Genomic DNA, 25,011 nt, shown 5'->3' with positions numbered 1-25,011 from the left:
TTTGCCACTGAATCTCCAAGGTTTGATTCCTGTTCTCAAACTCTTTCATTTTCTTTTCAATAATATTTCTGTATTTTAGTCTACAGTTCACATCTGAGAGCTGCTCAACTTTTATTCGCTTTAAAACTTTCTTACATGTTATTCTTTTCAATATGAAATTCAATTTAATCCTGCTCAAGACTAAATAGTGATCACTTCCAATTTCAAATCCTCTGTACACTCTGGTGTCCTGCACCAGGGAGAAAACATCACTATCAACAATAACATAGTCAATGAGACTTTTCTTATTCCTAGCCTCTTCTCTCCATGTGAATTTGTGCACATTTTTATGTTGGAACATGGTGTTAGTAATAACCAGTCCATGTCCTGAGCAGAAATCCAACAGATATTTGCCATTATTATTAGCTTTGCTCTTTTCTCCAAATTTTCCCAAAATATTTTTGTATGTCTCACAATCATTTCCTACTCTACTATTTAGATCCCCAACAAGGACCAACTTTTCATTTTTCATTGTGTCAGTTGCTTTTTCTAAAGCCTCAAAAAATTCCTCCACTTCTACCTTAGTAGAACCTTCTGTGGGACCATAGGCACAAATAAGTCTCATTGTCCAGTTCCCCATTCTCATATTTGCCCACATTACTCTACTTGAGACTGACTGCCATTCAAGAAGATTAGCCTCGTATTTTGTGTTGAATACTATGGCTACTCCTTCTTTTCCTTGATTGTCATTGCCTGAATATAACATTTTGTATTTATTGCTCAGAAAGATCTCACCAGTTTTGATCTTTTTTGTTTCAGTCACCCCTATTATGTCGATCTGGTACTTATCTAATTCCTCAGCTAGCTCCATTTCTTTGCCATTCAGGCTTCTTACGTTGATAGTACCGATCTTTAACTCTGGTGATGTTGAGTTGGGGTTTGTTTTCAGATTTGTTCCAGTAGCTGACTTTTCGCTGTTCGCCCTGGTTCCCTGGCGAAAACATGTTATTCTTTTCAATATGAAATTCAATTTAATCCTGCTCAAGACTAAATAGTGATCACTTCCAATTTCAAATCCTCTGTACACTCTGGTGTCCTGCACCAGGGAGAAAACATCACTATCAACAATAACATAGTCAATGAGACTTTTCTTATTCCTAGCCTCTTCTCTCCATGTGAATTTGTGCACATTTTTATGTTGGAACATGGTGTTAGTAATAACCAGTCCATGTCCTGAGCAGAAATCCAACAGATATTTGCCATTATTATTAGCTTTGCTCTTTTCTCCAAATTTTCCCAAAATATTTTTGTATGTCTCACAATCATTTCCTACTCTACTATTTAGATCCCCAACAAGGACCAACTTTTCATTTTTCATTGTGTCAGTTGCTTTTTCTAAAGCCTCAAAAAATTCCTCCACTTCTACCTTAGTAGAACCTTCTGTGGGACCATAGGCACAAATAAGTCTCATTGTCCAGTTCCCCATTCTCATATTTGCCCACATTACTCTACTTGAGACTGACTGCCATTCAAGAAGATTAGCCTCGTATTTTGTGTTGAATACTATGGCTACTCCTTCTTTTCCTTGGTTGTCATTGCCTGAATATAACATTTTGTATTTATTGCTCAGAAAGATCTCACCAGTTTTGATCTTTTTTGTTTCAGTCACCCCTATTATGTCGATCTGGTACTTATCTAATTCCTCAGCTAGCTCCATTTCTTTGCCATTCAGGCTTCTTACGTTGATAGTACCGATCTTTAACTCTGGTGATGTTGAGTTGGGGTTTGTTTTCAGATTTGTTCCAGTAGCTGACTTTTCGCTGTTCGCCCTGGTTCCCTGGCGAAAACAACGGGGGCCTTGTTTAACCGGGCGACGCCCCAGCCGGCATGAAATTTTGTCATGTTGTACCATCATTTTTTATTTTGGTTTAACCAATAAGAATACAATTTGGTCGGCTAAATCCCAAATTGCCAGCCCATCCTCGTTCGTTCAGTATCAAAGTAGATACCCAACAGGGTGCACCACGAGAAGGTGAGGATTGGACATTAGGTCAGAAGCCCTGGTCGGTTCTCCGCATTCCTGTAAAGGCTATGTGGAGGTCTCCTCTCAGTTATACAGCTTTGACCCTTAAGCACCCCTCTTGCAGATTCATCCCCATAATACCACTTTTTGATATCTGTCAGTCAGTCATCCTCTTATCCATGTTAATAGTTTATAATCCAATCCCATATTCTCCCATTTATGCAACAGTCTTCCATGCTATTCTGTCAAAAGCCTAACAAAATCCAAAAGTGTCAGGGTATATCCATTCCCCTTGTCTAGTTCAATGGTAACATTATTATAGAATGTGAGCATGTTGCTAAAACATGACCTTCCTTAGTAAACCCATGCTGTTCATTACAAATTAGAGATTCTCTATCAACACATTTCTGAATGTGAGCTTCTAACCAACTTTTCCAAAATCTTCACCACCCCCTTGTGCAATGGGATTGCCATACATTTTTCCCACTCCTTTGTAATCTTCCCTTTTCTGAGACTCAAATTATATAGCCAGGTCAAAGAACAGTCAGTTCACCTGAACATTCTTTTAAGTGATATGTACTTATATCCCATCAGTTCTTATTGCAGAATTCTTATTCCATTTGTGCAACAGCTGTAGTACTTCCTCCTCATCCACATGAGTTTCTTCATCCAATGAAGAGGTAGCAGTGAGCTCAAAGTTGCATATACCTGGTTGATAGCTTTTAGCAAAAATGGGCAATCATTAGTTGAACAACTTGTTCTGCATCAGTCACCTGCATACCGTCTGCATTCAGATGTTAGAGTTTAGAGTTATTCTCAAAATGGTCGTGAAAATTTTTTCACTTAGTGACAATGTATATCATACTCCACATGAATTATATTCTTGTTTTAATCCTATATGCATGAATAAGCATAAGCTGGAAGTAACTTCCTAACTAGTCCACTTGTATATAAAGGCTATTGCTTCACATTAATTGCCTTAGTAACCCATTTATATATATATATATATATATATATATGTGTGTGTGTGTGTGTGTGTGTGAGAGAGGTCAATGGAGCTATAAGTGAATCAGTGCCATGTGTGGGATGCAGGTGAAGACTTAGCTTGTTGACTTCTTTTTTGAAGAGTTGCAGGCAATAGTTGATTGGAAATACTTCTTGTGAAAGGCTGTTCAAGGGGATGGAGGTAGACAGAATAAAAGAGAAATAAGGGAAACATGTTCAGCATGTTTGCAGTTGCACAGTAACATGGTGCTCGGTAGCTGCTGTTCTTGTATTAACATGTACAACAGAAAGTGGAGGAATGATGGTTGTCAGTTCAATGACATTGAAGTACCTGTAGAACAGACAGAGCTGAAATAGCACCTGTGAAAGAGAGGTCGAAGTGAATCTGTAAGAGAAAGGGATCATCTATGAGCCGAATTGCTCCCCTCTAGAGAGGATCAAGAATTTCTAGAGAAGTTTATGTGCATAACCCAAACATGTGAGGAGTATTCTAAGGATGGGTGAGTTTGGGATTTGTATAAAGTTAAGAGTTGGTCGGGTGTAACATAGTATCTTGAATGAAAGAGAATGCCTAGATTTCTTTTCTTTTCTTTTTAATGCTGAGTAAGCTACAGATGTGATGTGTTTATGCCAGGAGAAACTAGAGGTAAGTGTGAACCCAAGCAGAGAGATCTGATCTAGTCTGGTAATTTATGTATTACTGAGGGTAAGGGTAAATAAGCTGAGATCTCTTTTGCAAAAGAAAATACAAACTGTATTTCACCCCACTGAAGGATAGGTAGTACTATCATACCATGCACACCCCTTGAGGGTACATGGCAGGAATTTGATGATGATGATGATGATGAAGGATAGGTACATACATCAATGTCTAAGGCACTGGTTGTAAATGATCTGGAAGCTTGGAGTGTCTGTGCACTGCATCGCTTGTGAAATGAGTAGAAGAGAACCATACTCTGCCAACTTGTGGATAGGATTAGTAGAGGATAGAGAGTATGTACAGAAGCAAGAGAGTATGTGATCGGACAGAGTCTTGAGTTTCTCCTGTATTGGCTGCGAAGCTCAAAGTGGGGGAGCCATCCACCATGACATGCACTAAATAACCAGAGGATGGCTCCCCCACTTTGGGCTTCACAACCAATCTCTGTGAGCATTCATGTGTCCAGTGGTGGGTGATGCAAGCTAAGAGGTTAACTGTACATCTTGAATGGTGGATTTCCATACTGGTGGGGTTTCTAGGTAGAAGAGAAGTTGGCCACTGATAACTTTCTCTGTTATTTTGGAGAAGACTGCGATGGCAATTGGTTGGTAATTTGACAGCATACTTCCATCTCCAATAGGTGTTAGCTCTGGAGAATAATGTTTGAGAACTGGAGAAACAAAATTAGGACCAGCAGATTTTTTAGTGCCCAAGTTATTTACTAATTTTCTGATGTTGTTTTGTCAAAAAAAAACTATAGGAAGCATATGGTGTTCAGATTCCAGTAGGTAGTAAGTGATTTCCCTCGGTCATCTATGCAGGAGTTTGAGGTAAAGAGTGATGCTAGGAGGTCAGCTTTATATTTGGGTGAGGTAAAAGTAGTGCTATCAGGATGAAAGAAGAGAAAGTGCAGGTGAGCAAAAGTTGCATCCAACGCCTCAACAAGGAACCAGAAGGAATGACTTGTATTTGGACTGAAAGCAAGTTTTTGCTCATTATTCTTTATGAAATCAGATTTAGATCTGCTGAACTGTTTTTTGTATTTCCTGCATGTTTTGGTATAGGCAGAGTATGATGTTAGGGGTTCTTGATGCAAGCAACCTGCAATAAGCTGAATTTCTTTTCTTCAGCTGCTTTGATACACTTTCTTTTGAACCAGGATTGGGAAGTGAATTCTGGGAGAATGAAATGAAGGCCTTTATGCCAGTGAAGATAATTTCTATGACTCATTTGGAGCAGGTGTTAGGGTTAAATGAGCTGAAAACAATAGTCAGACCAAGGAAACAGGGGTAGCAATTCCAGAGATCATTCCATTTGGCATCTTTGTAGTGCTAGAGGATGCAAGGTCAGGAATGGTTTGAGGAAAATTTGCACAAGATGGTGATCTCAGCTGCCAAGAGGAGCAGTAACCTCTATGGCATATCTAAAAGGAGAACTAGTTAAAAAAGAGATCCAGAGCAGCAGAAAACTGATGAGGGTTGTTAGTAATTTGTATAGGAAGATGTACAACTGGGGTGCTTAAGGGTCAAAGCTGTATAACTGAGAGGAGACCTCCACATAGCCTTTACAGGAATGCGGAGAACCGACCAGGGCTTCTGACCTAATGTCCAATCCTCACCTTCTCGTGGTGCACCCTGTTGGGTATCTACTTTGATACTGAACAAACGAGGATGGGCTGGCAATTTGGGATTTAGCCGACCAAATTGTATTCTTATTGGTTAAACCAAAATAAAAAATGATGGTACAACATGACAAAATTTCATGCCGGCTGGGGCGTCGCCCGGTTAAACAAGGCCCCCGTTGTTTTCGCCAGGGAACCAGGGCGAACAGCGAAAAGTCAGCTACTGGAACAAATCTGAAAACAAACCCCAACTCAACATCACCAGAGTTAAAGATCGGTACTATCAACGTAAGAAGCCTGAATGGCAAAGAAATGGAGCTAGCTGAGGAATTAGATAAGTACCAGATCGACATAATAGGGGTGACTGAAACAAAAAAGATCAAAACTGGTGAGATCTTTCTGAGCAATAAATACAAAATGTTATATTCAGGCAATGACAATCAAGGAAAAGAAGGAGTAGCCATAGTATTCAACACAAAATACGAGGCTAATCTTCTTGAATGGCAGTCAGTCTCAAGTAGAGTAATGTGGGCAAATATGAGAATGGGGAACTGGACAATGAGACTTATTTGTGCCTATGGTCCCACAGAAGGTTCTACTAAGGTAGAAGTGGAGGAATTTTTTGAGGCTTTAGAAAAAGCAACTGACACAATGAAAAATGAAAAGTTGGTCCTTGTTGGGGATCTAAATAGTAGAGTAGGAAATGATTGTGAGACATACAAAAATATTTTGGGAAAATTTGGAGAAAAGAGCAAAGCTAATAATAATGGCAAATATCTGTTGGATTTCTGCTCAGGACATGGACTGGTTATTACTAACACCATGTTCCAACATAAAAATGTGCACAAATTCACATGGAGAGAAGAGGCTAGGAATAAGAAAAGTCTCATTGACTATGTTATTGTTGATAGTGATGTTTTCTCCCTGGTGCAGGACACCAGAGTGTACAGAGGATTTGAAATTGGAAGTGATCACTATTTAGTCTTGAGCAGGATTAAATTGAATTTCATATTGAAAAGAATAACATGTAAGAAAGTTTTAAAGCGAATAAAAGTTGAGCAGCTCTCAGATGTGAACTGTAGACTAAAATACAGAAATATTATTGAAAATAAAATGAAAGAGTTTGAGAACAGGAATCAAACCTTGGAGATTCAGTGGCAAACTCTGAAGGAAACATTGATTGATTCTGCCAGAGAGGCATGTGGTGAGGTTGTGTGCAAGGATAAAAAAAATCAGAACTCCCTGGTGGACACAGGAAGTTAAAGAGGTAGTGAAGGAAAAGAAGAAAGCATATCAAAAGTTCCTGGCAAATAAGTCAGCTTTTACTCTTACAGAATACAGAGACAAATGTAAGAAAGCTAAACAGTGTGTAAAACTAGCTAAACAAAAGTCATGGGAGGACTTTGGCAAGAATATAGAAAATAAATATCAAGAAGGTGGCAAAATATTCTGGAGGTTGTTGAAGAAGCTTAGGAATGGAGGAAAGAGTGCTGTAAAAGGAATTAGAGATGATAAAGGTGAAATGAAAACAGGAGAAAAAGATATCCTTGAAGTATGGAGTAATTACTTTGAAAAACTGCTAAATGAAACAAGCAGTGATGACAGCACAGTGATAAAAAACACTGACCAGGTATGCAGTCAGGAATACATATCCATACTTGAAGTCGAAAAAGCCATCAAAGGCTTGAAATGTGGAAAGGCAGCAGGAGTAGATGATATTCGACCAGAAATGCTGAAGTATGGTGGTATAAGAGTCTTACAGTGGCTGCACTGCATAGTTCAGAAAGCCTGGACAGAGGGACGAATTCCCGATGATTGGAGTAGAGCTCTCATAGTACCTATATATAAAAAGGGAAATAAAACTGAATGTGAGAATTACAGAGGTATTTCCCTACTGAGTGTTCCTGGCAAGATCTATGCAAGTATACTGGAGAAACGGTTGAGAAGAATTGTGGAAGAAAAGCTTGGTGAAGAACAAGCTGGATTCAGGCCAAATAGAGGCTGTCAGGATCAGATCTTCACTTTACGACAAATAGTCGAGAAAGCATGGGAATATAACAAAGATCTGTATTTAAGTTTTGTCGATTTGGAAAAGGCATATGACAAGGTGCCAAGAGAGAAGCTATTCAATACGCTGCAGTTATATGGTGTCAATGGGGCATTATATCAAGCAATACTTAGTCTTTATTTGAGTTGTGAGTCAGCAGTTAGAATTGAAGGAAGTACAGGAAGATGGTTTAATGTTAAATCTGGTGTGAGACAAGGATGTACATTATCCCCTCTGTTATTCATTATCTATATGGATCACATTATGAAGGAATGTGGTATTAAACCTGATATCAAAATTGGAGATGTTAATGTCAGCTCTTTGCTTTATGCGGATGATGTTATACTTCTAAATAAATCCGCTACAAGTCTGCAAGATTCTCTGACTAAATTGAATAGCTGTTGTAATAGATATGGTATGAAGGTCAGCAATAAAAAGACAAAGACAATGAAAATAGGCAGAATCATTGAAAATGTCAACTGTGTTGTGAATGGAGAACCTGTGGAACAAGTAACACATTTCAGCTACTTAGGCACAATTTTTACTGAAGATGGTAAACTAAATATAGAAATAGACAACAGAATCAGCAAAGCTGGTATGGTGGGAAGTCAATTGAATAAATTCATATGGAATAAGAAAGAAATTAGTCGGAACACTAAATTAGCTGTATACAAGACTGTGTTCAAACCAATTTTAACTTATGGATCTGAGAGCTGGGTCAGAAGTAAAACACTTGACCAAAGACTAGAGACCGCAGATATGAGAGTCCTGAGAAAGATTAGAGGCGTGAACAGATGGCATCAATGGCAATATCATATTAAAAATGAGGATATTAGGAAAGAACTTGACATTGTCAGCATCCAGGAATGCGTTAGCAGAGCTAATCTCAGATGGTATGGTCACTTAAATAGAATGGGAGAGGAAAGATTAGCAAAACAAGTGTTCTCTGCCAGGTTGGCAGGAAAACGACCCAGAGGAAGACCAAGATATAGGTGGATTGATGCTGTACAAAGTGCCTTAGACGATAGAAATATAAGATCTGATAATGTTGGAGTCTTGACAAGTAACAGACTGATTTGGAGGAAAATTGTAGATAGGAAGTTAGTAATGATGTAATTTTTTCATGTAGTACTGTCATATCCTGTACACCCCTTGAGGGTACATGGCAGGAATTTGATGATGATGATGATGATGATGAGATGTACAACTTGCATTAGGTCATTGCTTATGGGCAAGATTTCTGCCTTTCGTCCAGCTTGGTTGGTGGTGTTGGAAAGGGGAGAGGCCAACTGGAAATGTGGACATTGAGGTCACATAGGAAGATGACCTTACTATTTGGACAGCTGGATGTGGAGGTCTCAATGGTTATCAAAGTTTAGAGAACAGTAAATGAAGCTGATGAATGTTACTGAATGAGACAAGGAAATCTTCAGTCAGAGAAGTCCAAAAGCAGAGGATTCTAGGTTAGCCACTCTTTCACATCCAATATCGATCTCGCAAAGACACGGGCATTAATCCTCGTGGTGAACAAAATTTGAAGTATGTAATTTGGATATTGTAGGTGGACATTAGAGAGTGCAGAGGCTATTTGAATTTCTGTCAAGAGGTGAGGTCTGGTCTGGATGACTAGGTGATACTGAATGACATTTATGTAAATGTTAATACCACAAATGTTGGTGAGGTGTGTGGGCGGGGGGGGGATATGAAAGTATGTTTTATTGAGGAGATTCTGGAATGGTTTGTATGTTGTGATTGGTTGTATTGTGTATTTTTTATTGGGAATAGTTTATAAGGGAGATTCCATTTTGTTGTGGTCTCTGTCATTGTTTGTAAGATTCATTAGTTGGCAGATGGAGGGATAGAGTGAAGATGTGTGCAGTGAGAGGTGATAGACTCTTGGATATCACATCCATACAAAGAGAGACCAGTTTCTTTGCCAAAACGACCCAACAATGCCTTCAAAATACCACTACTCAGACTTCCTTTTCAGGCATGACTTGGCAGGATATGTAGCAGCTAGATTACGCACCAGTTGGCTGGGAAGTTTCCTAACTCATTAACAAGTTCAGGCCTGTGCATTAACTGATGGTCAGTGTGCAGTACCACTGTTTTAACTTATGTACCCTCAAAATGGAGGAGATTATGGGCCTCTAAGTATGTCTGGAATGACATTAAAAGGTATCACATTGCATAAAGAAGGGGAGAGGGAAAAGAAATTGAAATCCCTGCTGTGGAAACCAAACATGGCATATGTCACTTCAGGACTCCAATAAGCCAGATGGTGGTATTCCACCACACGAAGGTCAACTACCTAGTGGTCTAGCTAGCATTTCCTCTAACTAAGAAGGTATCCCCTTTATAGTAGAAATAGTGGATGGTTTGGCCAGAGCCCCCCCCCTCCCCCTTTTGTGGAAACATGTCACACCATGAGAAGGCCAGGTTCACCTGAGAGGGAAAAGGTGTATGCCATGCATGATGCAAAGGACTATAGGATATAGGATTAACATGTCTAGCAGTATACTACAGTGAGCATGATACCGCAAAATATAAACATTCCAAAAACCATACTGAACAAGTAAGTTTTGTAAAGTCACCACCAGGAGTCAATTAAGTGCAAGACAATGCACATAGTGTCCATTACCATCTTCAGTCTACCAAACCCCACCTACTCTTTCTGGCAGAAACTCAAATTTCACCTCCCCCCAGCAATATTCATCTCAACCTACATACTCTTTAACTCCTTTCGACCAAGGATGGTGGCCGTGCATACATCCATTCCGACATTCCTTGCCAGAGAGTATCCAACCTAGAATCACCCAACTTTGACCTTCTTTGGTTGAAAATATCCCTTCCCCACTCAATAATTTTTGCTGTCTCTATCGCTCCCCTAATGCAACTAACCACTCTCTGAGTGCTTTAATTTCCTCTCCTTAAAAACTGATTTTCTCCAGGCCCACTTTCCCAGTAATGAAATCATCCTCCTAAGGAGATTTCATTGTCCACAACACCAACTGGCTTTCCTCCTCCAGGTGTACAGATCTTGCAGGCAGAGATGCTGAAACATTTGCCATCACTAATGACCTTACACAACTTGTTCAGATGCCAACCAGAATACCTGATAACCCAAACCACTTCCCAAACACTCTAGATCTCTTCCTCACCAATGATCCTTCTAAATATACAGTGAATGTAGTATTGTCCACAACACCAACTGGCTTTCCTCCTCCAGGTGTACAGATCTTGCAGGCAGAGATGCTGAAACATTTGCCATCACTAATGACCTTACACAACTTGTTCAGATGCCAACCAGAATACCTGATAACCCAAACCACTTCCCAAACACTCTAGATCTCTTCCTCACCAATGATCCTTCTAAATATACAGTGAATGTAGTGCCCCCCCCCCCCCGCCAGGTAATTCTGACCACAATCTAGTGCTCATCTTCCTCCCCACTCCCATACAAGAGTAGTTTGCCATTATAACAGTGCCAAGTGGGACAGCCTCCACAACTTCTATGCTTCATTCCAATGGTTAGACTATTGCTTCCGGCCTTCCAACCCAAACATACGAACCGAACTTATAACCAAAGTAATCCTCACTGACATGGAAACATACATTTCCCACAGTACTCTGACCTGTCATTCCCTAACTAAACCCTAGTTTTCCAAAAAATACCCCAAGGTTGTTCAAATGAAAAATCAAACATACCATATTGGCTCAAATCAAGAACTCCATCCTCTTTTAGAGTTTACGCAAGCCCAAAATAGATGCAAAAAAACAATCAATGCTTCCAAAACAGAGTTTGAAAGAGCAAAAAGCAGGAAATTAGCAGACAAGCCTTTTGGTCTCTCACCAAAGCAATTGGTCGTAACTTCTGTCCAACATTATTCCCACCCTTATCATACCCAGATGGCTCTATTGTAGCATCATCTACAGAAGAAGTCAATCTCCTTGCTTCACACTCTGCTTCCAATGCATGCATAATTGACAATGGTAAATATCCCCCAACCATTCCAGATGCCCAACATACAATGCGCACTCTAACCTTTTTGCTAGAAAGAGATCAGAAATTATCCAAATTAGATACAAAAGGATCTCCTGGCATTCCTCTAATTGTCCTGAAAGTTTGTGCACCAGAACTGCCTCCTCTCCTACGTCAACTGTACATACTGTCTTACTCTGCTGGGATCTATCCCACTGCCTGTAAATTTGCCTATATTCAACCGCATTCCCAAGAAGGGTGACAAGTCACTGCCCTATGTCGCTCACCTCAGTCCTGTCTAAAGTAATGGGAAAAAATCATCAATTCCCAACTCTTACACTACCTTGACAGTACCCACCTAATAAACGACTGCCAGTAGGGATTCCATCACTGCCAATCAACAGGAGATCTGCTCATATGTTAGCCATCTCTGGACAAATGCCATGGAGAAGTCTGGCAAATCTCAAGTGGTTGCACTTGTGGCATACGGGGTGGGGCACAAGGGCTTACTAAGCAAGCTGCCATCGTTTGGTCTGTCTCAAAACTTCTGTAGGTGGATTGCCAGCTTTCTATCTGGATGGACACCATGTGTAGTGGTGGATGGTTCCTTATCCTCTCACCATTCAACTAATGCCAGGAGGTGGACAAATGGGGTTCTACATGGTTCTGTCCTCTCACCAACCCTCTTCCTGCCTATATATCAATGCCCTACTTCAGCTGACTTCCAACCCAATAATACACAGTTTTGCAGATGATAGCACACTGCACTCCTCCCTTTCATTTGACAAACATTACTCTATACAACTCACCTAAACCACCATTACCATCAATTTTGATCTCCAAGCCATCCTCCAATGAGGGTTCAGATAACCTCCTCAATTTCAATGCTAATAAAACTCAGTTCTGTCTTATTTCTCATAAAAAAAAATTTAAAAAAAAGAACCATTTTCTCACAGTATTATCGTTGACAATACCCAAATTTTCAGATGATTTGGGATTTCTCTTCTTGGAATCACCTTGATGTCAAACCTCTCCTGCCATAAACACATCACAATCATTGCATCCTCAGCTTCTAAAAAACTAGGATTGTGCTTTCACTCAAAACTTTACTTCACCCCTGAACAGCTGTTAACATTAAACAAATCACAAATATGCCCAGGTATTGAATACTGAGCTCACATATAGAATGGTGGGCCCCCAAAAGCTCCCTCAAAATGCCTGGCTCAGTACAGAGGAGAGCAATTAGACTTATTAATGACCCATCTCTTACCAACTCACTCCCTGCCACTTTCACATAGATGATTGGTCTCTGCAATGTGTGTATTCTACAAATATTTCCATGGAAAATGTTCATCTGAAATAGCATGAATAATTCCCCCAATTAGTACTAAGCTCGTTGGAACACATGCAGCTGCTGCTCAACATTCCTTCACAGTGCACCTTGAAGAACAAGTTTCTTTTCCTCCTACTTCACCCCATGTTGTGTTCCCCAAGGAATACAATATACAATCATTTAAAGCAAATATGAACAAGTACCTCCTTTACCAACCTGCTACACATACATGGTACTATAGATTGATCAACCAACCTCTCGTGTACGGGCAACATTTAAAAATAAAAAAAAAAGACAAAGGCTCAAAACATCTGAAGTCCCTTGTAGTATATAATCTAGCAGTTGACTACAATAAACAAATATCTCATGACAAACATTGAAAAAAAAATGCTCAAACAAGTAGTTTAAGGAAGTAAGTTAAAAAAAAACTTACTGCCATAGCCAATGATAGGCAGGCCAAGAGCTCACTAATAATACTTAATCCAACAATATTTTTCTTTTGCATGTCTGAAAAACAGATAATGGACTACAAACAAGTCCAGTCAGCCCATCAGGCCAAATATTATTTGGCCTGATGGGCTAAATAAGACATTCATAGAGGTCAAAACCAACCAGAGGAGTAAACTTTATGATAATGTTTTTGTATTATGCAATACTCTAACAACTGACTGGTCAAGAAGTTACTTTTCTGCTCATGTTTACATTTGGGTTTTTAAACAAGAATATGATTTCTTGTCGAATTATAATATACATTGTATCCAAGTGGAAAACTTTTCGCAATGTTTTTACAGTATATGAACACCACAGAAGTCATTATTTTAAAACCTACACATTCTAAAATCACTTCTTTATTTGGTTCAAATTCTATAAACACAGATTCAATACACAGAATAGTTCAAAAACTTTATGAGAACAAAAACTGAATCAAAAGCACAGCTATTCTTGGAAATTTATATAAAGTAAAATATTAATGCAATTGAAATGGCTTCTTTCTTCAAATTTTTTCTTTTTCGATTATATCACAAAAGGAACAGTTCGTTCCATCAGCAAGTATAATAATAACATTTCCTACAATAAAAAAAAAAGCACACGCAATTTATCAAAAAAAAAAAAATCATACCTTCTGAGATTAAAGAGTTTTCAGAAAAGCTTGCTGGAGTACAATTTTTTGCATCTGAGAGAATAAGGTTCTCTATGTCATCACAGGGACGAATAAAAGACAATGAATTCTAAAAATAATAATAATAATAAGTATTTAATTGGGTTACATACAAACAGAATATTCAATTCAATTCAAAAATTCAATTTGCTCATACAAAAAATCCAAATGTGTGTGTTTTTTTAGAATAATCAGAAACATTAATGTGACAAAAGATTTTAGTTAATACACAGAAAAATAAACGTGATAAATCACTACAGGAAAAGGCAATGCGGTAGATCATATTGGAGTACATTACCATACACAGCAAAGAAGTATGAACAGTGTTTCAACACCATCAACTAGTGGTATCTTCAAGAGTTATAAACTAAATTACAAATGTTACAGAATCATGAACTTGTTTCAAAATGCCGCAAGAGTGGCCAAAAATTAAACTAACAGACAACAAAAGAAAACCTAAACAGAAAAGCTAAGATAATGAGTGCATCAGATAAAGCATTTATCTACCTAAACATTTTAACTTTTGGCATGTACACTGCATATTTTTTTTTACAGACCTTGACAAAAGAAACCCAAATAGTTTAGCAATAAACTGATATTCAGCTTATTAAGAAAATTAGGAAGTGAACAGATGACGTCAATGGCAGAATCATATAAAAAAAGAAGATAATAAAGAGAATTTGACATTATAAGCATTCAATAATGTGTGGGCAGAGCTAATCTAAAATGGTGACTTAAACAGAATGGGAGAGGAAAGGTTAGCAGCTGTTTGATTTCAGAAAACAAGACCCAGAGGAAGACTAAAATCTAGGTGAATTGATTCACTCAGGAGGGACCAAAATATTACATATGACAATACTGGAATGCTGACAGGACATAAGAAAATATATAAATTTAATTATATACTATCCTAATATCCTGATCATAGTTTCCTGTCAGCTTCCTGATATGCATCTTCTTGAGGATACATATCAAGAATTTGGTGGTGGTGATGATCTCTTTGGTGTTTCTTTCCTTCAGGTCAAATAATTTGCAGCAGTATGGTATTTTTTTTTATTCTTTAAAATAATTTCTCTTAACATATAGTTTCTTTTAATAATATTTTTTTTCTGTTGCTTACTTTCTCCTTCAGTCTACATCAAATTTATTGGCAAAGTCTTATTTTAATCTTACACTTAAGCATTTACTTTATTTGAATGAATTATGCACATAGGGCACACAGTTACTGTGTGCTCCATGTAGATACCAGGGACGAACATTCTGGGTATGCTAGGTGGACGGTGCTCATCCATGAAATATCAGTATCACCAATATTACGTTGCTGCATTTATTCCCGTTAAAGACTCCCCCAATTGTTTGCAGACGTAAAATTGAACACAATATACTAATGCTTCATTGTCCTCTTGGTGAGGACAATCTAACATTAGTATATTAATCGAGGCATAAACATTGTGTCACATTCGCGTTAATCGCCTGGGTGTGCTTTCAAAATGAACACATCTTTGAGCCCTTTGAAAAGATGTAAAGAGGGCACAGCGGGTCAAATTCTTAGCATTTTAGTATTTTTAAACCACTGAGAAGGCGAGACTGGGTGAGCTAACATTTTGAGCTCACCAGCACCTAGCGTTTGTGCTGGTTATTGTGTCAACCAATTCAATTGGCTGACACAATAACCAATCCAACTGAATTGTCAATTGTCATGAGTTTAGCGCTTTTCTATATCCCATGGCTGTATTACAAACAGCTGTTACACGTTTTCTGCAACTGAAAATTTGAAAGTGGATGTTAGGAGAAAAATGCTAATTGTTTTTTTCTTTTGCTTGTGCAGTATAGTATCTGTTGAGGTTGCAAAGTTTTTTAACAGTATATAGAGACATTTTTATTCGTCTTTGGAAACAACAGACAGTAAAAAATATCTATTCCTGAATAAAAATTAGTATTCTGTGTATTATAAGATGTTATTGAGCTACAACAAAATACCAGCATATGTGAGATTAACAAGACAGAAGAACCACTGATACTATTAAAAAAAAAAAAAAAAATGTAGGATTCCCAAAAGTGTGGATAATTCTGTTAATGTTCAGATGTTATGTATACTGAATCTCAGTAAACAAAATAAAATTCTTGGAAAACGAACCGAAATATATACAAACCAGAGAAATACATGTGCAACAAATTTTACAAGATGATTTGCTGCTCCATCAAATCTTATTTATTCCTGCAATACTCTCTCTCTTCATAAGTTTTTTTTTTAATTATGCCATCATAAATTCACTCATTCATGTTTAGACTTTATAGGATCGTGTAATTTGCTCTACCCAGCAACTTATAGGACACACATAATCACAAATGATGATTATTAATAATTCATTTACCATTAATGCGTTTCTGCTCACAGTTATTCTTTCCTATTCTTACATGTCATGATGGTTCACATATTTTCATCTTTCATTATCATCATCAAATTCCTGACATTTATCCTAAAGGGGTGTACAGGATATGATATTACTACATGAAAAATTTACATCATTACTAACTTCCTACCTACAATTTTCCACCAAATCAATCTGTTACCTGTCAAAGCTATAACACTGTCAGACCTTATACTTCTATCTTCTAAGCCACGTTTCACCGTATCAATCCACCTATATCTTGGTCTTCCTTTGGGTTTTTGTTCACTGAAAAAAAAAAGACCCTTGGTCTTTTTTTCAGTGAACACATGTTTGCCTAATCTTTCCTCACCCATTCTGTTTAAGTGACCATACCACCTGAAATTAGCTCTGCTAACACATTCCTTGATGCTGACAATGTCAACTTCTTTCCTAATATCCTCGTTTTTAATATGATATTGCCATTGATGCCAAATATTCATGCCTATAATCTTTCTCAGGACTCTCATATCTGCGGTCAAGTGTTTTACTTCTGACTCAGCTCTCAGATCCATAAGTTAAAATTGGTTTGAACGCTATCTTGTATACAGCTAATTTAGTGTTTTGACTAATTGCTCTCTTATTCCATATAAATTTATTCAGTTGACTACCTACCATACCAGCTTTGTTGATTCTGTTGTCTATTTCCATATTTAATTTACCATCTTCACTAAAAATTGTGCCTAAGTAGCTGAAATATTTTACTTGGTCTATAAGTTCTCCATTCATAATGCAGTTGATATTTTCAATGCTTCTGCCTATTTTCATTATCTTTGTCTTGTTATTCCTGACCTTCACGCCATATCTATCACAACAGTTATTCAATTTAGTCAGGGAATCTTGCAGACTTGTAGCGGATTTATTTAGAAGTATAACATCATCAGCATAAAGCAAAGGAGCTGACATTAACATCTCCAATTTTCATATCAGGTTTATTACCACTTTCCTTCATAATGTAATTCATATAGATAACGAATAACAGAGGTGATAATGTACATCCTTATCTGACACCAGATTTAACATCAAACCATCTTCCTGTACTTCCTTCAATTCTAATTGCTGACTTACAACTCAAATAAAGACTAAGTATTGCTTGATATAATGATCCACTCACACCATACAACTGCAGCGTTTGGAATAGCTTCTCTCTTGGCACCTTGCCACATGCCTTTTCCAGATCTACAAAACTTAAATACAGATCTTTGTTATATTCCCATGATTTCTCAACTATTTATCATAAAGTGAAGATCTGATCCTGATAGCCTTTATTTGGCTTGAATCCAGCTTGTTCCTCAGCAAGCTTCTTTTCCACAATCCTTCTCAACCGTTTCTCAAGTATACTGGCATAAATATTACCAGGAACACTCAGTAAGGAAATACCTCTGTAATTTTCACATTCAGTTTTATTTCCCTCTTTATATATGGGTACTATGAGAGCTCTACTCCAATCATCGGGAATTCAATCCTCTCTCCAGACCTTATGAACTATGCAATGCAGCCACTGCAAGACTTTTATACCACCATACTTCAGCATTTCTGGAAAAATATCATCTACTCCTGCTGCCTTTCCACATTTTAAGCCTTTCATGGCTTCAAGTATGGATATGTATTCCCGACTGTATGCCTTTTGAGTGTTTTTTACCACAGTGCTATCACTGCTTGTTTCATTTAGCAATTTCTCGAAGTAATTACTCCATACTTAAAGGATATCTTTTTTTTTTTCTCCCATTTTCATGTCACCTTTATCATCTCTAACTCCTTTTACAGCACTCTTTCCTCCATTTCTAAGCTTCTCCAACAACCTCCAAAATATTTTGCCACCTTCTTGATATTTATTTTCTATGTTCTTGCCATGACTTTTGTTCAGCTAGTTTTACACAGTGTTTCGCTTTCTTACATTTGTCTCTGTATTCTCTAAGAGCACAAGCTGACTTATTTGCCAGGAACTTTTAATATAATTTCTTCTTTTCCTTCACTGCCTCTTTAACTTCCTGTGTCCACCATGGAGTTCTGATTTTTCTATCCTTGCAGACAACCTCACCACATGCCTTTCTGGCTGAATCAATCAAGGTTTTCTTCAAGGCTTGCCACTGAATCTCTAAAGTTTGGTACCTGTTCTCAAACCTTTCATTTTTTCTTCGATAATCTTTGTGTATTTTAGTCTAAAGTTCACATCTGAGAGCTGCTCAACTTTAATTCGCTTTAAAACTTTTCTTACATGTTATTCTTTTCAATATGAAATTCGACTTTATCCTGCTCAAGACTAAATAGTGATCACTTCCAATTTCAAATCCTCTGTACACTCTGGTGTCCTGCACCAGGGAGAAAACATCACTATCAACAATAACATAGTCAATGAGACTTTTCTTATTCCTTGCCTCTTCTCTCCATGTGAATTTGTGCACATTTTTATGTTTAAAAATGGTGTTAGTAATAACCAGTCCATGTCCTGAGCAGAAATCCAACAAATATTTGCCATTATTATTAGCTTTGCTCTTTTCTCCAAATTTTCCCAAAATATTTTTGTATGTCTGACAATCACTTTCTACGCTGCTAGTTAGATCCCCAACAAGGACCAACTTTTCCTTTTTCATTGTGTCAGTTCCTTTTTCTAAAGCATCAGAAAAAGGAACTGACAAATAAGTCTCATTGTCCAGTTCCCCATTCTCATATTTGCCCACATTACTCTAATTGAGACTGACTGCCATTCAAGAAGATTAGCCTTGTATTTTGTGTTGAATACTATGGCTACTCCTTCTTTTCCTTGTTTGTCATTTCCTGAATATAACATTTTGTATTTATTGCTCAGAAAGATGTCACCAGTTTTGTCTTTTTTGTTTCAGTCACCCTATTATGTCGATCTGGTACTTATCTAATTCCTCAGCTAGCTCCATTTCTTTACCATTCAGGCTTCTTATTGTTGATAGTACTCATCTTTAACTCTAGTGATGTTGAGTTGGGGTGTTTTATCAGATTTGTTCCAGTAGCTGACTTTTCGCTGTTCACCGTGGTTCCCTGGTAAAAAGAATAGGGGCCTTGTTTAGCCAGGCGACGCCCCCAGCCGGCATGAAATTTTGTCAGGTTTTACCATTATTTTGTAATTTGGTTTAAGCCAATAAGAATTACAATTTGGTCGGATAAATCTCAAATTGCCAGCCCATCGTCGTTCGTTCATTATCCAGGTAGATACCCAACAGGATGCAGCATGAGAAGGTGAGGATTGGACATTAGGTCAAAAGCCCTGGTCAGTTCTCTGCATTCCTTTAAAGGCTATGTGGAGGTCTTCTCTCAGTTATACAGCTTTGACCCTTAAGCACCCCCTTTTTTTTTTACCTAGTGTGGAAATTCTGGATTAGGTAACAAAGATGAAACTTTTTTCTAGCCACTTCACATGACCAATATATTCAAATTGACATGAAATTTGTGGGTTTCATAACCCACACAACAGCACACCGAATCGAAATGTGTGCAACGTCACTGGTAGATACCACTGTTTTCTAACAGCTCCTATATCTCAGCTGATCAAAAAATTAACAATGAGGCAACATATATATATATATATTCTAAAGAAAATTCACTGTTGCAAGCTATCCACTAAAATTATTTCTGTAGTTCCTACAATGAGGGTTAACTATACAAGGGTGGTCTGAAAAGTTCTTGGCCTAACAATGAAAAAACGAATTTATAATTTGAAAATTATTTTTATTTTTCAACATAATCTGCCTTAAGACTAATACATTTATTTCAGCAATGATCCAGTGCCATTATCCTGTCCCTGTAGTGGTTCTCAGTAAGATCTGCAAAATACCCCTCTACAGCTGCAATCACCTCTTGATTTGAATTAAAATGCTGACCAGGGAGAAAGAGTTTTAGTTTTGGGAGATAGAAGTCAGAGGGAGCCAAATCTGGGGAATAGGGTGGATGTCCCATTAATTCATAGTGCAGATCCCTTAATTTTTCCATTGCCAAAATACTTTTGGCAAGTTCATTGTCCTGATGAAAGAGAATTTTTTTCTTCTGCAAACCATGTTTTTAATCACGCATTTTTTCATCTAGTCTGGCTAAAAGATCAAAATAATATTCCCTCGTTATTGTTTTATTCTTTTCAAGAGAATTAATAAAAAATGCTTTTAGCATCCCAAAACACCGATGCCATGACCTTTTCTGCTGCTGGAACTGACTTTGTCTTCTTTGGTGCGGAACAACTGGCTTCTGTCCACTGTTTTGACTGCTGGTTGGATTCTGGTGTGTAATGGTGAATCCAAGTCTCATCCATACTAATAATTTGATGCACAAAATCAGTTTTATTCTTGTTAAAATGCTCTAAGCACGTTTCAGAGATTTTCATGCAAGTTAGTTTTTGATCCTCGCTGTGAGCAAGTGCGGCATCCATCTTGCACAAAGCTTTTTCATATGTAATTCTTTGTGCAAAATATATCCTACACATTCTTTTGAAATGCCTATAGTCTCAGCAATTTCACACACTTTGACTCACCAGTAATCCAATACCATATCATGCACATGATCAATGATTTCTGGTGTTGTTACACTTTTTGGACATCCTTCACGTGTATCATCTTCAAGGCTGGTACGGCCATGTCTAAAGTCGGCAGCCCATTTCTTAATTGTTGAAAATGAAGAGAAGAGTACCCACAAACAGTTATGAACTTCGAATTAATTTCTTTTGGCATTAAACTTTCCTTTACAAAGAATTTTATAACCGCACGATACTCAATCCATTTCAAGGGATACAGACAACACTTTTGCTTCAGACAGCTGTATTAAACAAACTCCTTGATAGAATGACTTGCAATTTCACATGGATGCTTATGACAGATGTATCAACTTAGAAAAGAAAAGTCTTGCCGATAGTGTTGCCATCTATGGTTGAGGCCAAGAACTTTTCAGACCACCCTCGTATATTATCATTTCCTTTTTAAAAAATTAAGACATCTACCATGTTGTTGCAAAAAATTTCAGTTTAATAAAAACCAAACTAATCACTTAATGTTTCGACCGTCATATGATGCTCATCATCTGGAGTATATACACATATACAAATCAAATAAATGTAGCATACTATGCTACAATATGCATAGTATGCTAAAGTCACACTAATTTGGTCAACTGTTAATACTATTAGCCTGATGTCTGGTGAAGAAAAAAAAATACGGATCACACACATTCATCATCCCCGCTTCACTTCTAAGGTTCTCCAGCAAACCCTCATTTTAGCAGTCTAAGCAATCATTTTAGTCCCTTATTTCATGTAATGGTCATCCTTAAACCCATTTTTGTTCTAATTTATCTATGAGTAATCTCTAGTCTAACTTTTGTCAAATTATCTGGTAGTAATTTCTAATCAAATATAACATATAACAAGACTCTAGCCTAGATGTAGTAAGGTTGTTTTGTTTTTAAACCAGAGGTTAGACCAGTAGCATTAAAGGATTACCAATTTGGTATGACTTTAGCATAGTATACATATTGTAACATAGCTTCCTTCTTTGTATATATATATATATATATGTATACTCTAGATGATGATCTTAATACGAAGGTCAAAATGTTGGATGATTATTTTGGTTTATATTAAACTAAAATTTTTTTACAATAACACAGTAATTATCTCCTTAATTTTTTTAAAAAACGAATGCTGATCTCTGTGCAATACAACACAACAAATCAGTTTTGTATTTTCATTTATATACAGAATAAAGAAGTTAGGAACAAAGGGGGAATATTATTTTTGAAATCAAACAAGTAAGAGTTAGTTTGACATGAACAACCCATAATATTCTCAGCTATAAACAGATATCCTATAAAAAAAATTAAGAATCACTCCTGGCAAGTAACAGAGCAGACATATCTCAAGTAAATGCAGAAATCCCTGATATTATGCATTTTATCTTGAACTCAGATAACTTGAACAGCTCAAGTGAATTTCTAAAATTTCTAAGTGCACAAGTGTGTGTGTGTACACATGAGTAAGGTAGTATATTAGTAATTTGAATTTTATTTGCAATACTTAATGATACCGAGCCATCATTTAACTTACCTTTTTAATTATTGCAACACTTCCTGTGGAAGAATCTAAGCACAAACTTAGAGGCTTCAACCCCACCTAAAAGAACAAGTTAAATATGTAACCCAATTTTCAAAGAGATAAAGGAGTCTTCAGCAGGCAACAAAACTGAAATTTTTTAACAAAATAATCTAGTTTTCTAAAAGAAATGAAAATTCCTTATTCATTATGAATAAGATTGGAAAAAATTTATAGCATAAAGTCTCTAGAAGAAAGAATGCATCCTATCATTTTACTAGTTTTATAACTATAATAAAATAAATGATTTATAAAATTACGAAGTACATAAAAATGTGAAATCTAGGTCTGAAAACAGAATGTAGATATTCTTCTCAAGGCAATTAGTGAATGCTATTTGTAGTACCTACCTGGACCAACATCTGAAAGCCTTAAACAATGAGACTGATGTGCCGAATATTCAGTTTTGCTTCAGTATTTGGCTGGTCAAAGCAGAAAATATCCTGTTATATGTATTATAACAACCAGAACCAATCAGGAAAAGTCTCCATTTATCCTGTGTGACTGTTCAAACAGAATGCTTTCCAAGGCTAATGAATAAACTTATTCTGTGGTATAATTTCTCAGAAAATTTCTTTTGGCTCTAACTACTAGCTTATTCCTTCAAGGAGTTTTTTCCATAAGTCGGAAATATTTATGCCTGGAGAAACCAGGTGTATACTACTCCAAAAAAATGCTGAAAAATTCAATTTCCTACATCATGATTTATTACAAATTCATTTTGATTATTAAATCCATAATTATCCTCTATATTTCATAAATTAAAATATTCTGATAATATTTTTGCTATTTGAAGAAATAAGTGCAATATTTTGTTATCTTTGCTGTATTGTTTTTTTAAATGCAATATTCTCTATGAAATTAAATTTTGTTTTATTATATCAAAATGGAAAATATTATGGAACCATATATATTTTATAGTCAAACATAGAAAGAAAGTGAAGTTTCGAAAATTTACCATCAGCCTTAGGAGAACAAGACTGGAATCGGAGTTGCCATGGCTGTACTAATTAAATAACACAAACTCTACCCACAACCTAAATAAATGTTCACCTTTTATTAATTCACTGAGTAAGTTTCACTAGCCTGAAATACCAGGTTTCAAACTGACCAAGTTCAAAAAAATTACAAGTGGAAGTGATGACAAAAGCTCATTCAATGCTGTAACTAGTATCATGATAGAATGTATCAAGATAAAACTGTATCCAGATAAAATGCATAAGGCTACATCAGAAAATTAAATTCATCATGAGCGGTGAGTGTTCTTAGGTGGGTGCATAATAAAATATTAAACTATAGAGCCAAGAAGCTTATATTTATCTTACCTAGATGCTATAATAGACAATATGACAGATTCATGTATATTTTATAGTAAAATGTGGATACAAGTGAAAGTAAAAAATGTAGAAAAATTTTCTAGCATTCAGAAATTTACTAGAAAGCTTGTGAGAAGGTTATGTCAAACTCTCTGGTGAATTTTCGAAAGTTTTAACTTTTCCTTTATATTTGGCTATAAAATATGGATGGATCCATGACATCCTCCATGACAACATCTCACTTATTTCAGATTGAAGCATCTTGACTCTATACTCAAAAAATTCACAGTCACTATATTTAGGGGAAAAGTAGAATTTTATTTTCCATTTTTATCAAAGAAGATCCTAAAAGTCATCATTTTCAATGTAAAATAAACAGAAATAGGAAATATTAAAGATATGTGCTTATTTCGTATAGCCAAATATACATATATTTGTATCCAAATATATATATATATATATATATATATATATATATATATATATATATATATATATATAGATAGAGAGAGAGAGAGAGAGAGAGAGAGAGAGAGAGATAGAGACACACACACATTCTTCATCTTCATATCAAATTCACACTAGAAAAAGAATCTTCACAAGATATGTCCTTTCTGGATTTACACAACGAAAACAAGATGGTTCCATCTCCACTTCTATCGTAAGCTGACGTTTTCAGGTCGTTACATTCACAATTCATACTCACCATCCATCTCAAAAATATGGCATCATTAAATCATTAGTAGCCAGAGCACAGATTTTGCTCCTCTGACCAATCTTTAAACCAAGAATTTGAAATCATCAATAATACAGCCATACTAAATGGATACAATCCACAAAAAAAACTACTCAAAAAATCATCAGTCACTTCCCCACACATCAACCTAGACAAGAATAAGTTCATAGGATTTCCATACCATATGTCAAAGGCATCTCTGAACATCTGTCAAAAATTATGAAGAAATACAAACTTGCTGCTACCTACAAACCAGTATCCTAAAGCATCTTTATTATGCTTTTAGAAAGAATAATGGATGTCATAAAGGATAATATAAGGAGAATATCAATTCAAGGTGTGAAAATAAACAATTTGCAGATGACATTCATTGTTGAAGATAAACTAGAAAGAAGGAAAAGAAACTAGAAGTTAAGTGAAGAAGGAAAGAGATATGCATCCGTATCTGAGCATCAATAAAACAAAAAAAATGATATTCAGAGAGAAGAGGGAAAAAAAGCAAATATAGAAAGGTTAGGAACTTCACATACCTAGGGAGAAACATGATGCATGATTTATACTGCAAAAAATAGATAAGA

General features: G+C 36.5%; 1 protein-coding gene across 1 annotated transcript in view; it reads right to left on the bottom strand.

Annotated features, from left to right (window-relative positions):
* Positions 1–25,011, bottom strand: part of Nup160 (nuclear pore complex protein Nup160) — a 361,484-nt gene that overhangs the window by 202,513 nt on the left and 133,960 nt on the right. Inside the window, exons 13-14 of the mRNA XM_090401602.1 lie at positions 22,337–22,402; positions 13,811–13,919 (exon numbers count right to left, since the gene is read on the bottom strand). Of these exons, the coding sequence (XP_090257728.1) occupies positions 13,811–13,919; positions 22,337–22,402 (175 nt within the window). The remainder of the gene's footprint in view (positions 1–13,810; positions 13,920–22,336; positions 22,403–25,011) is intronic.

This window comes from Typopeltis vanoorti, chromosome 12 (genome assembly GCF_054136105.1).
Source record: "Typopeltis vanoorti isolate ZY-2024b chromosome 12, IOZ_Tvanoo_1.0, whole genome shotgun sequence".
Lineage (NCBI taxonomy): Eukaryota > Metazoa > Arthropoda > Arachnida > Uropygi > Thelyphonidae > Typopeltis > Typopeltis vanoorti.
The sequence above is the reverse complement of the archived record's forward strand: the minus strand, read 5'-3'. Positions and strand labels throughout refer to the sequence as shown.